The sequence below is a fragment of the Gracilinanus agilis genome, chromosome 2 (assembly GCF_016433145.1).
Source record: "Gracilinanus agilis isolate LMUSP501 chromosome 2, AgileGrace, whole genome shotgun sequence".
Classification (NCBI taxonomy): Eukaryota; Metazoa; Chordata; class Mammalia; order Didelphimorphia; family Didelphidae; genus Gracilinanus; species Gracilinanus agilis.
The window spans coordinates 240,068,848-240,084,127 of NC_058131.1; the positions used below are offsets into that span (position 1 = coordinate 240,068,848).

The 15,280-nt window shown below is 43.1% G+C and overlaps 1 protein-coding gene across 1 annotated transcript in view; it reads left to right on the top strand.

The window, feature by feature from the left end:
* The window catches only part of RIMS4 (regulating synaptic membrane exocytosis 4), a 63,158-nt gene that overhangs the window by 25,857 nt on the left and 22,021 nt on the right, over window positions 1–15,280 (top strand). Inside the window, exon 2 of the mRNA XM_044661078.1 lies at window positions 9,166–9,307. Within this exon, the coding sequence (XP_044517013.1) occupies window positions 9,166–9,307 (142 nt within the window). The remainder of the gene's footprint in view (window positions 1–9,165; window positions 9,308–15,280) is intronic.

Below are 15,280 nucleotides of genomic sequence, written 5' to 3' on the forward strand. Positions count from 1 at the left end.
ATTTTGTCTTATTTTTATGTACCACCTAATCCAACATCCTGATTTTAGAAATGGGGAAACTCGGGTCAGAGCAGCAAGGTACCACTGCTTGACTTGTGCAGGATGACACAGAAGATAAGTAAAGGCTGCACAATGGAGTGGACAGTCTTATCCTTACAGGAGATGGGTTTCAGTTTCAATTCTGACACATCCTTGCTGTATGATGCTCTAAAAGAAAGATGAAGATGAATTCTGCCAACTAGAAGCCAGGGAGCTTCATCTAAACTTGTAGCAGAATATTAGAATATATTATTAAGGGCTGCCTAGTGAAAGTCTTGAAGAGTGATGATCAGGACACCTGGATGGCACAGTGGATGGAGAGCCAGGTCTAGAGATGGGAGATCCTAGATTCAAATCTGACCTCAGATACTTCCTAGCTGTGTGACCCTGGGCAAGTCACTTAACCCCCATTGCCTAGCCCTTACCTCTGTCTTGGAACCAATACATAGTATCGATTCCAAGATAGAAGGTGAGGGTTTGAAAAACAAAAAAAGGAAGAAAGAAAAGTGATGAACATCAAGAACTGGTCCTGCCAGGTTAATCCTATTCATCTCTTTTTACAAGATCACTAGACTGATCAATCAGGAGAAAACCATGGACACAATTCACCTCAAAGTATTTAAGGAAATGTCTCCTGCTCTTCCTGTGGACAAGACAGAAATAAGTGGGCTAGATGATCATATTCTCAGGTAGACTTTGAACTGATTGGATTTCTGGACACAAAGGAAAGCCATTCATGGTTTGATGGCAACGTGGAAGGAAGTCTCTAGTGAAGTGCCCCAGGCATCTGTGGTTGACCTTCTGCTAATTAGTATTTTATCAATGGTGTGAATGAAGGGATAGGCAGAATTATTATTTTTTTAAACCCTCACCTTCTGTCTTAGAATCAATATTGCATATTGGTTCTATGGCAGAAGAGCAGTAAGGGTTAGGCAATGGGGGTTAAGTGACTTGCCCAGGATCACACAGCTGGGAAGTGTCTGAGGTCAAATTTGAACCCAGGACCTCCCATCTCTGGGTCTGACTCTCAATCCACTGAGCCACCCAGCTGCCTCTAGAATTAAAAAAAAAACAGATTTGCAAGTAGGAGGGATAGCTAATGCATTGGTTGGCAGAAAAGGATCCAAAAGGATGTTGGCAGGAACATTGGACTGAATTAAGTAAGATACAACTTAACGGTAAAAGTGAAATGTAAAGTTAGGTTAAATCTACAGTTCTACATTCGGCCTCAAAAGTCATTTCCACAGAACTCGATAGAGAGATGTAGCTAGACAGAGTTTGAAAAAGATCTGGAGGATTGTGTGGACCACAAGTTTGGAGGCAAAGTCTGATGTGGCAGCCAACAAAGGGTGATGTGATCTTAGGGCATGTTAAGACAGAGCTGGAAAGATGTCACCACCCTGTCCCCTACTCTGGGCAGACTAATCTTAAATAGCACGCTAAGTTCTAGAGGCAGAATCATGTAGTCCACAGAAGTCCTGAAGTCTCGCTTCTGATAGATCCAGCTCACGGACAAGTCATTGAGCTCTTACTGCTGAGGCAGCTCCCTAAGACTCTCTAAAAGCAGATGCTTCCAAAAAGGGACAAAGATGGATTCTGCGAAGCAGAAGCCAAGGAGCTTCATTTTCATTTCTCACAGAATGTTAAAATGTATTATTAAAGGCCGGCCAGTGAACGTCTGGAAGAGTGATGATGACAAAGAGACAATATGATTCCCTCAGTGACTGGTCGTGCCAAGTGAATCCTCTTCACTCTTCCATGTGTGCCTCTCAGGGCTCTGGGCAGCTCTCTAAGTTGCAGGGAAGGTGATGATCAACACTGGTAGAAGACATCTCCTCACCCAGGAGTCCCTTGTACCAATGGAATCCCAAGTCCAGTCCATAACATTATCTAGACATTGAGTTTTAGGAAAGAGATTAGCTCACTGGACGATATCCAGAGGACAGTAAACCGGATGGTCAAGGGCTTCAAGCTCATGCTCTAGGAGGAAAGAATTGGGGGAGGGACTTCATCTGAAGAGACAGTTTGGTGGTGGTAGTAGCTGTCTTTAAATATTAGGAAGGCTGCCTCCTGGAAGAGGGATTACACTCATTCTGTTTGGCCCCAGACAGCAAAAATAGGATCAATGTGTATAAGTTGCAGAGACTGAGTTTTCTTATAAGAACAATTTCTGAACAATTAGAGCAATCTAAAAATGGGACGGCAGGGGCTGTGGGGCAGGGGTGGAGGGGATGGGGGAGCAGCCAGGTGGCTCAGGGTATTGAGATCCAGGACTAGAGATGGGAGGTCCTGGGTTCATTTCTGATCTCAGACACTTCTCAGCTGTGTGACCCTGGGCAAGTCACTTAACCCCCATTGCCTAGCCCCTACCATTCTTCTGCTTTGGAACCAATACATAGTATTGACTCTAAGACAGAAGGTGAGGATTATTTTTTTAATGGGATGGGCAACCTCCAAAGGTAGTGAGCTCCCTGTCACTGAAGGTCTTCAAACAAAGGCTGCATTATCATTTGTGAAATAGGGCATCTGATGGAGAGGGCGTTGTGTTTCAGGTGTGCGTTAGTGGTCTCTGGAGCATCTTCCAGCTCTGAGATACTCACCCTTAACAGGTCACTTCTTCTCTGAGTATACTTTCCTCCTCTGAAAAATGGGATAATAGCACTTGTGCCAGCTACCTCGTGGGGTCATTGTTTTGTTGTTTTAACTTTGAGTTTTTCCCCATGGTTACATGCTCCACGTTCTTTCCCTCCCCCCTCCCAGAGCTGACGAGCATTTCCACTGGGTTTTACACTCAATCCCTATTTCCATATTGTTCATTTTTGTAATAATCGTTTAAAAACCAAAACCCCACATCCTATATCCATATGAACAAGTGAAAAATCAAATGTTTTCCTTCTGCGTTTCGTATTCCCACAATTCTTTCTCTCAATGTGGATAACATTCTTTCTCTTAAGTCTCATGGGGTTCTTAGGAGAAAAGTGCTTTTTAAACAATAAATTACTATGCAAATGTGAGTTGCTCATAGTTGGGGCAGTGGATAGAGTGCTGGACCTGAAGTTGGACCAGGTTCAAATCTGACCTCAGACACTTACTAGTCAGGTGACCCTGGACAAGTCATTTAACTTTGGTCTACCTCAGTTTCCTCATCTGTAAAATGAGCCTAAGAATAGCACCTATCTTCCATAGTTGTGACAATCAAATGAAATATTTAAGTGCTTTGCAAACCTTAAGGCACTCTTTAAATGCTAACTACCATGTTGTCTAACCCCTTCATTTTGCCGGGGTGGCTACCGAGGTGGGAGGGTGGAGGTGGTGTAGGCAGTGATTTGCCCAAGATAACACTACTGGTATTTGAGCCTAAATTCACTGACTCCAGAGCCAAGATGCTTTCCACCATGCTGTCTCTCCTTCCAGAAATCTGCTTCAAAGTCTTCTTGGGAGAGGGAGGGAGGGATGGGGGCTCCATGCTTCATGCATCTAATGTTTATAGCTTGGAGAGAGAGCAGAGAGGATTCTAGATTGAAACAACCCAAAGCAGCTTTGCCCTCTCAGGAATTCAGGCCTCTAGCCGCTTCTCTTCTTCCAAGGTGGCCTGGAGGTGGGCAAAGTGTGTGTGTGGGTGCCCCAGCCGGGCCGATTGCATTGATCCAGCCTCAGTTAAGCCCAGGGAGGATGCTGTACAGGGACTGGCCAGCTGCTCAGCCCCTCAGTTAATCACCAGCCCCAATTTTGTCAATATCAATTAATTTTAGAGGTGGCGGCGGCGGTGGCAGCTGGTGCCAGCCCCGGATTCAATTCTTGCCATACCCAGGGGCAGAGGCTCAAAGAAGAAAGAATGCAGAGACCCGGGAAGCAGGTTACTTACATCTTACTCAGGATGCTCACAGGCAGGGATGGTGGCAAGAGCACCAGAGTGTGACTCATGAGCTCTGGGTTCTGGTCCTGATTCTGTCCTAGGTTTGCTGTGTCTATGAGTCCCTGGGCAGGGAGCCTCATTTTCCCTTCTCTGCCAAATACTAGATGTTGTTCGGGTCCCTCCCCTCTCTGAGATTCTGTGTCAACCCTGGGAAATGATACGTTTTTATGATTTTTAGCCCATGATGAATCTAAATTTGGGGAGGCGGGCAGTGACTCGCTCCAGGGGGGAGGCCACTGGGATAGGGAAGGGCTATGTTTCTATACAGGCCAAGGCATACAGGGCTGGGTCAGAGCCAGAGCTGGCAGGAGCCTGGGGGAGGCGTGTGAGGGCGGGAGCAGCTGGAAATAGCAGGGACTGGGAGTGATGAGCTGGGTGGAGAGAAGAGAGGCATCGACTTCTGAAGGGTTTGTCTCTGAGGTGCCAAGAGGCTTGGCGACCACAGAATAAAGGCAGCAGGGGGTTGGTCATTTCCCTTCCTCTTCAGCCCTGGACCCAGCCCCAGAGACAGCCAAACAAAAGGCTTAGCTTAACATGGACACAAGGCAGCATGATGTACTAGAAAGAATTCTGGGTTTGGAGTTAGAAGGTGTGTGTTGGAGTCCCAGATCTTCTTCTTTCCTAACTATGTGGCCTTAAGGAAGTCACTTTATTCCTTTGAGACTCAGTTTACACAGCTATAAAATGGGGATAAAAATACTTGCCCTGTCTACCTCATAGGGTTTTTCTGGAAGTCAAATAAGGTAACTTCGTAAAGCTTTAAGTGCTGCATAAATGCTAGCTATTATTATCTCATATGCTGGGATCTGGGCTAGGGAGTAGGGGGATGGGGCATCTGTCTATCCAGCTGACAGTGCTGTATCCAGGGACCTGAATCTTAAAGTTCAGAGGAGTATAGCTGGGTGGAAAATGATGAGATGATCTTTCCAGACCTCAGTTTCCTTCTCTGTAAAATGAGGGGCTTAGATTAGGAAGTCTCTAGAGGTCTGGGACTCTGATTGCAGCTCTTGGGCCCCAGTTTCCTTATCTGTTAAGCAAAATTGTGAAATTGGTATTTTCTAAAACTATCACCCACCCCCGGTCGCCTGGTATCATCCAACTCTTGCATTCCTCTGCCTTAGCAAAACCTGCTCTCAGAAAAATCCCCTGATAAACTTATTTAGGTTCAAGTATATGTGGGACCAGACCTGGAACCCCCTCTTAGAGGGATTTGCATCATAACAGAGAGCAGAATCTTGAGTCAAAAGAGTGAAGACTTAATAGGGGAATTTTTGGCATAAGTTAAGAGAGGTAGGGAAGGGGTTTGGAGGCAAGAAGTCTTCCCATTCTGCCCCTCCCCAATATGGCCATTTATTCATTCCACCTTTGTTATCTTGAATGCATAAGACCTGATTCAGCTGCCTCCAAATTCCTGTTTGACTCTATTCTTTAGAGATCTTTTTTTTAAACTCTTACCTTCTGTCTTAGAATCCATGTGCCTTTTTGCCTATTGTTTCTGTCTGGGTGTATGTATCTTCGTTTATCTCATTTATCTATGTGTGAATGCATGTGTGTGTGCGCGCATGTCTTTATGTCAGTATGAATCTGTGAATGTGCCGTCTCTGTGTTGAACTTTTCCAGGACACAGGAAACTCATTCACTGTTTGCCAGGTACTCCCTTACATTGTTGGACAGCTCCGATGGTTAGAATGCTCTCCATCACCAGGCAAAACCCACTTTTTGGTAACTTCTTTGCTTCTAATTCTACCTGTGGGAGTGAGGCAGAACAAGCCTGTCCCTCCTGTTCTATGATAACTCTTGCATTACCCCAAGACTGTAATATATCTTCTGGACCAGCAACAGAGACTAGTCTCTTAGGCTAGTTAGCATTCATCTAGTAGATAGAGTCCTTAAATATAGAGAGAACTTTGTCAAACAGATAATATGAGCTATTCCCCAAATGATAAATGATCAAAAGATATGAACAGATAATTTCTGGGTAAAGAAAGCAAAATTATTTATAACTATGTGAAAAATGCTCTAAATTATTACTTATTAGAGAAATGCAAATCAAAACACCAATCAGACTGGTTAAAATGAAAAAGGGCAAAGGGACGAATGTTGGAGGGGATGTGGAAAAATAGAGACACTAATACATTGTTGGTGGAACTGTGAACGGATTCAACCACTTTGGAGAGCAATCTAGAATTATGATCAGAGTTATAAAATTGTGTATACCTTTTGACTCAGCAACACTACCATTTGATTTATTTCCTAAGGTGAGCAGGTAAAGAGGAGAAGAACCTATATGTTCTAAAATATTGGTAGCAGTTCTCTTTGTGGTGGCAAAGAACTTGAAATTACTTAGGAAATGGCTGAAAAAATTATGGCATATAATTGTGATGGAATACTATTCACTATAAGAAATGATGAGCAGGTTAATTTTGGAATAACATGGAAAGATTTATAAGAAATTATGATGAGTGAAACGAGAGGAACCAAGAAAACACTGTATACAGCAACAGACACATTGTTTGAAGAATGGCTTGTGTATGTCCACCTCCAGAGAAAGAACCAATCATTAGAAATGTCAGATACAGTTTTATATATACATTTATCTTTTTGTCAAATGGTGACTTCTTTAATGGGGGAGGATATTTTTATGTAACAAACAAACAAATAAATAAATGCATTTACATTAATAAAAGAAATAGGGCAGTTAACTTTTCATTTGGAGGGGAGCTGTTGGATGGGAGTATTATAAGGACCTAAAGGAAAGCAAGTGTTAATAAGGAGTAGAGAGGCACCAGAAAAAATCTATGTATTTTTCCCTGTGATGTCAACATAGAGTCTGCTTCAAATGGAGCAATAAGCTGCTTATATTTATATACTATTTTCTAGTTTCAACAAGTCAACAAATATCTAGTAAGCACCAGGAACTGACTGTGCCAAGTGCTGGGGATACAAAGAAAAGTTTTAAAAACCTCCACTCTCAAAGAGCTCAGTCTAATGGAGACAACATACAAACAATTGTGCACAAACCAGATGTTTATGAGATCAATTGGAGACAATTAATAGAGGAAAGGCACTAACATTAAGGGTGATCAGGAAAGACTTCTTGTAGAAGATGGGATTGTCAAGACATTTCTGAGGGTCTTATGAAAAAGAACGCTATCCACATACAGAGAAAGAACTGTGGGAGTAGAAACACAGAAGAAAAACAACTGCTTGATCACATGGTTGGATGGGAATATGATTGAGGATGTAGACACTAAATAATCACCCAAGTGCAAATATCAACAATATGGAAATAGGCCTTGATCAATAACACATGTAAAACCCAGTAGAATTGCACATTGGCTATGGGAGGGGGTGGAGGAGGGAAGAGAAAGAACATGAATCATGTAACCATGGAAAATTTTTCTTAATCAATTAAATAAAAATTTAAAAATATTAAAAAAAAGAAGATGGGATTGTACCTGAGACTTGAAGGAAGCCAGGGAAGTCAAGTGATGGAGATAAGGAGAGAGCATTCCAGGCATAGGAGACAGCAAAAATATAGAATTGAGGGACATCTAGGTCGCACAGTGGATAGAGCTCCAGGTCTAGAGTCAAGAGGACCTGGGTTCAAGCGTGTCCTCAGTTACTTCCTAGCTGCATACATCTGGGCAAGTCACTTAACCCCAATTGCCTAGCAATTGTCCCTCTGTCTTAGAGCACAATAAGAATTGGCTATCTGTTATTCTCATTCCCTACCCCGATCCCAGTCTTTTTTTTAAAACCCTTACCTTAAATTACCTTAAATTAATGCTAAGTTTTGGTTCCAAGGCAGAAGAGGAAGGAGGCAATGTAAGGAGTAAGAAGACTGAAAAGGAAAGAAGGGGCTAAGTTTGGGAGGCCATTAATGGTCAAACAAATGATTCAATATTAATCCTAGAGGTCATGGGGTGGGGGGAGTAGAATTGATTGAATGTCATTCCTCAGGAGGGCAACAGAATCTAACTTTCCTTATATACAATCCTATAAATTGAATAGAACAAGAATCGTCATATCCTCTTTATTCAGGAGGCAACTGAGGTTCAAGGAGAATCAATGATTTTTTCAGTGTCACATGGCTAGAAAGTCATGGGTAAAATATTCAATCCAAATGGATTCTTAAAAGGCAGTTAAGTATAGTAAAATGAATATGGGATTTAAGTAAGACAACTCAGGTTCAAATCCTAACTCTGATGCTTATTAGGGCAGCTAGGTGGTACAGTGGATAGAGCACTGGGCTTCAAGTCAGGAGGATCTGAGTTCAAATTTGATTTCAGACACTTTCTAGCTGTGAGAACCTGGGCAAGTCACTTAACCCTGTTTGCCTCCTTTGCCTCATCTTTAAAATCACCTGGAGAAGGAAATGGCAAACCACTCCAGTATCTTTGTCACAAAAAACCCCAGCAACATTTTAAAGAATTGGACATGACCAAAACAACTCAAGAATAAGACTTGCTTATTATTTCTGTGACCTTGAGCAAGTTTAACCTTTTGGGCCTCTGTTTTTCTTCTATAAAATAATAGATATAGCACTTTTTGGTTTGCAAGTGCTTTACATATTTGTAAAAATACATATCTTATTTGATCCTTATAACCCTATAATAGGTATTATTATTCCCATCTGTAAAATGAAGAAACTGAGGTTGAGAGAAGTTATGTGACATAACTATTATGTGCCAAGGCAGGATTTGAACTTATGTCTTCCTGATTCCAAGTCTAGTACCCAATCTCCTACACAACTACCTGCTTCTTAAAAGCTATAATTTCTATGGCACTTTAAGAGTTACAAAGAGATATGCATGTTTTCTCATTTGACCCTCACAACAAGTCTGTGAGGTAGGTGCTATTATTATCCTGATTTTACAGGTCTGAAAATGGAGGCAGAGAGAGGTTAAATGACTCACCCAGGGACATAACAGCTAGTAAATGTCTGTGGCAAGATATGGACTCAGGCCTTCCTGACTCCAGGTCCAGCATTTTGTGCTCTGAGCCATCTAGCTGGCCATATGAAGGAGTTGAACTAGCTGATGGCTAAAAATCCTTTCTTGCTCTGATATTCCATGAAACTATCATCATGGACTGTTCTTAATAAAATGTACAGGTGAGAGACAAATGAGAACTTCCTATCTTTTTCTTTTCCTCCTATGTATTTATGTCTCTTCCCTTTTTTTTTCCTCTTTCACTTCCTTTCCTAGATGGGGATGGCCGAAGACTAAAAGGAGCTATCCAGAGAAGCACAGAGACTGGCCTGGCTGTGGAAATGCCCAGTCGGACCTTGCGTCAAGCCAGCCATGAATCCATTGAGGACAGCATGAACAGCTATGGCTCGGAGGGCAAGTGAGTGGAAGGCTGGAAAACCAGAGACCTGGTCTTGAAGTCTTGATCACCTCCAGAAAGTTCTGCTCTAAGCTCCCTTCTTTCCTTTCTATCAATATTCTCTCCTCCCCTCTTTGCTCCTTTCCTCTCCTCTTTTCCTCACTTCTTTTCTTTTCTTCTCTCCTCTCCTCTCCTCCCCCCCTTCTACTCCCCTCTCTTCTCCCTTTATCTTCTCTTTTCCCCTCCCTTCTATTCCCCTCTCCTCTCCTTTTATCCTCTCTTCTTCCCTCCCACCTTTCCCCCTCTCCTCTCCTTCCTTCTCCCCACTTCCTCTACACTTCTTTCTCTATCTCTTCCTCTTCTCTCTTTTCCCCTCCCCTTTCTTCTTCTTTACTTCTCTTCTTCCCCCTCCCCTCTCTCTTATTCTTTCTCCTTTCTCTTTACCCTCTCCTCCTTCTCTCCCCTCCCTCTCTGAGTTCATCAGCTCCTTTGGGTTATATTATCAAATCTCAGCACATAACTCCCAAATCAACAATCTAGGTCTCGTATTTTTCCTGAACTCTAGTGCCACATCACTAACTATCAGTTGGACCCTTCCACTTGGAGTTTCCTTAAGCATTTCAGATAGTCAGGCCAGTACAAACTCATTATCTTTCTGTCCAAACCCACTTTTCTTCTGAACTTCCTTATTTTTCCTTAGTATCTTTCACATCTCACTTCTCGCTACATTTTCAACTCCCAGTCTGATTTAGTCTCTCATCAGCTCTCATCTTAAAAAAACAAAACAAAACAAAACTCTTGCCTTCTGTCTTAGAATCAATGATGTGCATTGGTTTTAAAGCAGAAGAGAGCTAAGGGCTAGGCACTGGGGATTAAGTGACTCGCCCAGGGTCACACAGCTAGGAAATGTCTGGGGCTAGTTTGGAACCTAAAACCTCCATCTCTAGGTCTAGCTTTCAAACCAGTAAGCCATCTAACTACTTTTAAAATTAAATTTGGTTAAAAAGAAACAAAACACCTTTACCTTCCATCTTAGAATCTAAAGTAGAAGAGGAAAAAGGGCTAGGCAATGGAAGTTAAGTGACTTGCCCAGGGTTACACAGCTAGGAAATGTCTGAGGCCAATTTTGAACCCAGCACCTCCCATCTCTAGGCCTAGCTCTCAATCTACCTAGCTGTCCCACCCCCAATTTTTAAAAAATGATTTCTTTTTTTCCCCTCTTTTTAAAACCCTTACCTTCTGTCTTAGTATCACTTCTAAGTTAGAAGAAGAGCAAGGACTAGTGATTTGCCCAGGGTCACACAGCTAGGAACTATTTTAGGTCAGATTTGAACCCCTACTATCTTGTCCACTGTACTACCTAGCTATTCCATCACCTCTCATCTAATCTGCAGCAGTATCCTTCTCCATGGCTCTCTCTTCCCCCAGGCCCTTTCCTCTTTGATCCATCTTTTATACAGCTATCAAATTGATATTCCTAAAGCCCAGTTCTGTCTCTTCAGTGTTTCCCTCTTCCCTCTTTGATAAAATGAAAATTCTCCTGTTTTCAATCAAAACCCTTCACACTCTGCCTCCCACCTATCTTTCCATATTGTTTTCACACCACTCCACTTTAAATTATCCCACCTCTTTGCCTTTGCACTGGCTGTTCCCTACTCCTGGAACACATATTCCCTTCTTCCTCTTGAAATTCAGATCTTCCTTTCAGATTCAGCTCAAGGGCTACTCCCTAGCAGAGGCTTTTCCTGAACTACTTGGGATGTCTCCTCTCAAAATTACTTTGTATTTACTTTGCATTTACTTATCTGTACAAATAGTACTTCATCTCAATAGACTGTAAGTTCCCTGAGGGCAAGAACTGTTTGATTTTTGTATTTTTCCTCCTAGCAACTATCTCAGTATCAATAGAAAGTGCTTCCTAAACACCTGTTGATTGAACTTAACTAGCCACTCTGGTGAATGTTGACCTTTTGGAGTGAGAGAGCACTGGAATGGGAACCAGAGACCCTGGGTTCAAATCTTAGCTCTACCATTTACTTAACAGATGATTCTGGGTCTGCTCCATCCTACTGTTGTGACTTTGAGCAAGTTCCTTAACTACTCTGAAGGCTCAGTTTCCTTATCTGCAAAGTAAGGAGCTTGCATTTAATGGCCTTTAATACTCTAGGATTTAAACCTAGGCACTGCTTCCAAATCCAATATTTTTTCTATTTTGCCATACTCCAAGCAATTTTTCAAATGAATCTGAATGTACCTTCTTCCCAAGGATTCCTGGCATGCTTTTTTCTCTCTAGAGACTTTCCCCTTCAATTTCTATCAACAAGTATTTAATTTTTTTCCTACTTTCCTCCTACCCAACCTCAATTAAAAAAGGAAAATAGAAAAACAAAATCCCAAGCTAAGACAAATTCCCACACTGACCATATCCCAACATGTAGGTATCCTTTTGCTTCTTGAATTCATTGCCTCTCCGACAGGAAGTGGGCAGCACAATTCCTCTAGCATGCTATCTGGTTGTCACATTGATTAGCATTCTTGAATCTTTTAAAATTATTTGGTTTTACAATGTTGTCTTTGGATAAACTGTTCTCCTGATTCTGTATCAGTTCTTATGAGTCTTCCCAGGTTTCTCGAAACCCATCCCTTTGGTCGTTTCTTACATCAGACTGCCACACAAAAAGTATTCCATGATAGCCACTACCCAACTATATGCCATAATTTGTTCAGTCATTTCCCAGTGTTTGAGGGCTTTCTTAAAAGCATTGCTTTGATTCTGATGCTGCCATTAAAGCAGAGCAAAGTCCTGATGATTCAGTAGTTCACAGGGGCTTGGTCTTTTGGGTGCTAAAATTAGAGCTTCCCAGGGCAGCCGGTAGCCCCAGAAGACAGCTATGTTTGCCCCGTTTCTTAGGCAGCCCAGCTGGCAGTAGTACCCTTCAAAGGGGCACCTGACTGAATTATTTCTAGTGAGAACATATGTGTGCACTCATTAACCTATATGTAATTACATTTTGGTGCCATGGACGTCTTTGGCAGTCTTTTGAAGCCTTTGGACCTCTTCTCAAATTATTTTTAAACAATTGAAGGAAATTCTAATTTAGATTAGAGATTAAAGAAAATAAAGATGGGGGGCTTTCCCCGCCCTAAGTTTATGAACCCCTTGCAATTTACTCCCTGGACCCTTTGAGGCTTTGGGAGCACAAGGTTAAGAACCCTTGAAAATAGGGTAGATGGGTGGCTCAACGGATGGAGAGCCAGGCCTAGAGTTGTAAGGTCTTCTGTTCAAATGTGGTCTCAGGCACTTCCTAGCTGTGTGACCCTGGGCAAGTCACTTGACCCCCATTGTTTAGCCCTTACTGCTCTTCTGCCTTGGAACCAATACATAGTATTGATTCTAAGGTGGAAGGTGAGGGCTAAAAGAAAGGGGGTGGGGTGGGGAATTAATGAACACAACAGTGTATTGCAGTGGAAAGAATACTGGGTCTGGAATTGGAAAACCTAGGTTTGGATGTCAGCTCTGCTCCTCCTTCCTTGACCTTGAGTTCCTCATCTGGAACGTGGAGGGTTGGGTTGGAAACCAATAAAAACAATTCACATGTCCTCAGGATCTTAGATTTCGGAAACTTCAAGGTCGCAGGGATGAACATGAGGGTGCTGGCCTGGCACCCGTCCACGTTCCCCTCCAGGGCTCATTCTGGAAGCCTTTGATGAGGGCAGCTTGCAGGGACAGGACTTAACCCTGAGACGTGGGGAGGTGGCTGCAGCGGGAGTGGGAGGACGGCTTACCAGGCTGCTGCTTTTACCGGCCATCCCCTCCCTGTTATTTCCAGGTATTCTGGCTGAGGGCTGACCTCCCGCAGATGCCGGACTGATGCCAGAGCTCCCGGAGAGGAGGGAGCCGCTCCCCCCTTCTCTCCCACCTCCTCTCCCAGCCCTAGGAGTGATGGCACCGGGCTGAAAATTGCTCAGCTTTGGCTTAAAAATAGACCCACAGAGGCCCATGTGGCTCTGTGGGATGGGTAGGACGGAAATGAAGCCTTCAGGCCCCTCCCCTGGGCTGAGGGCCAGAGCTTCCTAGGGCAGCCAAGAGCCCCCCCAGACAGCTGTGCCTGCCCTGCCCATGAGGCCGCCCAGCTGGCAGCGGTGCCCCTCTGCCCACACAGCAGACAGAATTATTTCTAGTGAGTCCACCTGTGTGTGCACTCATTTGCATCTATGTATGAGCATGTGGGCATGAAATCTATGTCTCTGCCTGTGTGAGTGCTTGTCCACAGAGAGTGTCTGCCTTCATGAGTGGGAGCAAGTATGTCTGTACAGGCAGAAGTTTATGATTGAGTGTATGTGTATATAAACAGATGCCCCTATTATATGTAGATGTATACTTTATTATTATATGTGTGTATGTGTATACATGCCCAATCATGCCCTCGTGCCTCGACTACACATACACACAAACACACATATGCATAAGCACACACAATATATACATGCATGCATATATACACATGAGTGCATGTATGTACATATACACAATGTGTGTATGTGGGGGGGGGATGTGTATAAATGTAACCTGGGTCCCAAAGCCCAATGGCACGGAACTCTTTTTTCCCTTGGTGGAGGCTGCATGAGGGGCAAAGAAGAGTTGGAGAGAGGAGAGAGAAGAGTCTTCAGTGGCTTGAGGTGTCTTAGGGCTCTTGTCCAAGTGGGGCACAGGGGTGTCTCTGTATGGCTCAGAGGGAGGCAGAACATACATCTCTGGCCTCTACTCTTCCCACCTTCCCCCTTGCCCTTCTCCAAGGGAACTGATTTCCTGGTGGAAGAGAAGCAGGAGTTTAGGGCCAGAAGCTTGGCCACTCTGCTCTTCTTAAAGAGAGGAGGTCCTAGGCTAGAAGTATATCTGTTTATCTTCTTTTTGTTAGTCAATGTGGTGTTCAGGTTCGAGCTAAACTTCGGATCACAATTAATGGGGAAAGGCATGCATGCTTCAAGCTTTCAAGGCTTGATTTCCTTCCCACCAAATACCAGTTTCTTAACAAATACAAAAAGCACTTAACCAAGAAACCCATTTGTCCAAATTGATAGCAAAACGTATCAGAGAAAGTATACATTGGAGAGTCAAGGACTAGAGTCAGGAAAACCTGAGTTCATATTTGGCCTCACACACTTCCTAGCTGTGTGGCCCTGGGCAACTTGCTTAACCTCTGATTGCCTGACAGAAGGGTCCACTGGAGCTGCTGGAAAAGGAAATGGCAAACCACTCCAATATCCTTGCCGAAAAAAAAAAAAAAAAAAAGCAACTCACAGGGAGCTGTGGTTTATGGGGTCACAAAGAGTTGGATATGATTGAACGACTGGACAGCAACAATGAATACATAGGAGAACATATACCTGACAATGTAGTGTGAATGAGCTCTCCCATTAGGAGCAGTTCAACCAAGGGAAAGTCTCAGATCTCACCCAAAGGCAAATTCTACAAAATCTCTAACATAGGAAGTTAGGAAGAAGGATAGGATGAAGACGACCCATTCCTCTCATCTTGACTTCTTCCTATAGTCTTAGTCTCTCTTCAGCAACCTGAAGTGAGGTTGGTATCATTCATCTTCTATGTAGATGTTTCCATAATTCTCTCTCTCTCTCTCTCTCTCTCTCTCTCTCTCTCTCTCTCTCTCTCTCTCTCTCTCTCTGTCTCTCTCTCTCTCTTCATCCATCTGTCTGTGTCTTTCTCTCTATTTTTCTATCTCTGTCTCTTTCTATCTCTGTCTCTCTATCATCTCCATCCATCCATCCATCTCTCTCTATGTCTCTCTCTATCATTTGTCTGTCTGTCTATCTTTGTCTATCTATCTATCTGTCTGTCTATCTTTCTATCTCTATCTCTCTATCATCTATCTATCTATCCATCCATCCATCCCTCTGTCTCTGTCATCTGCCTATCTGTCTGTCTGTCTATCTATCTATCTATCTATCTATCTATCTATCTATCTATCTATCTAT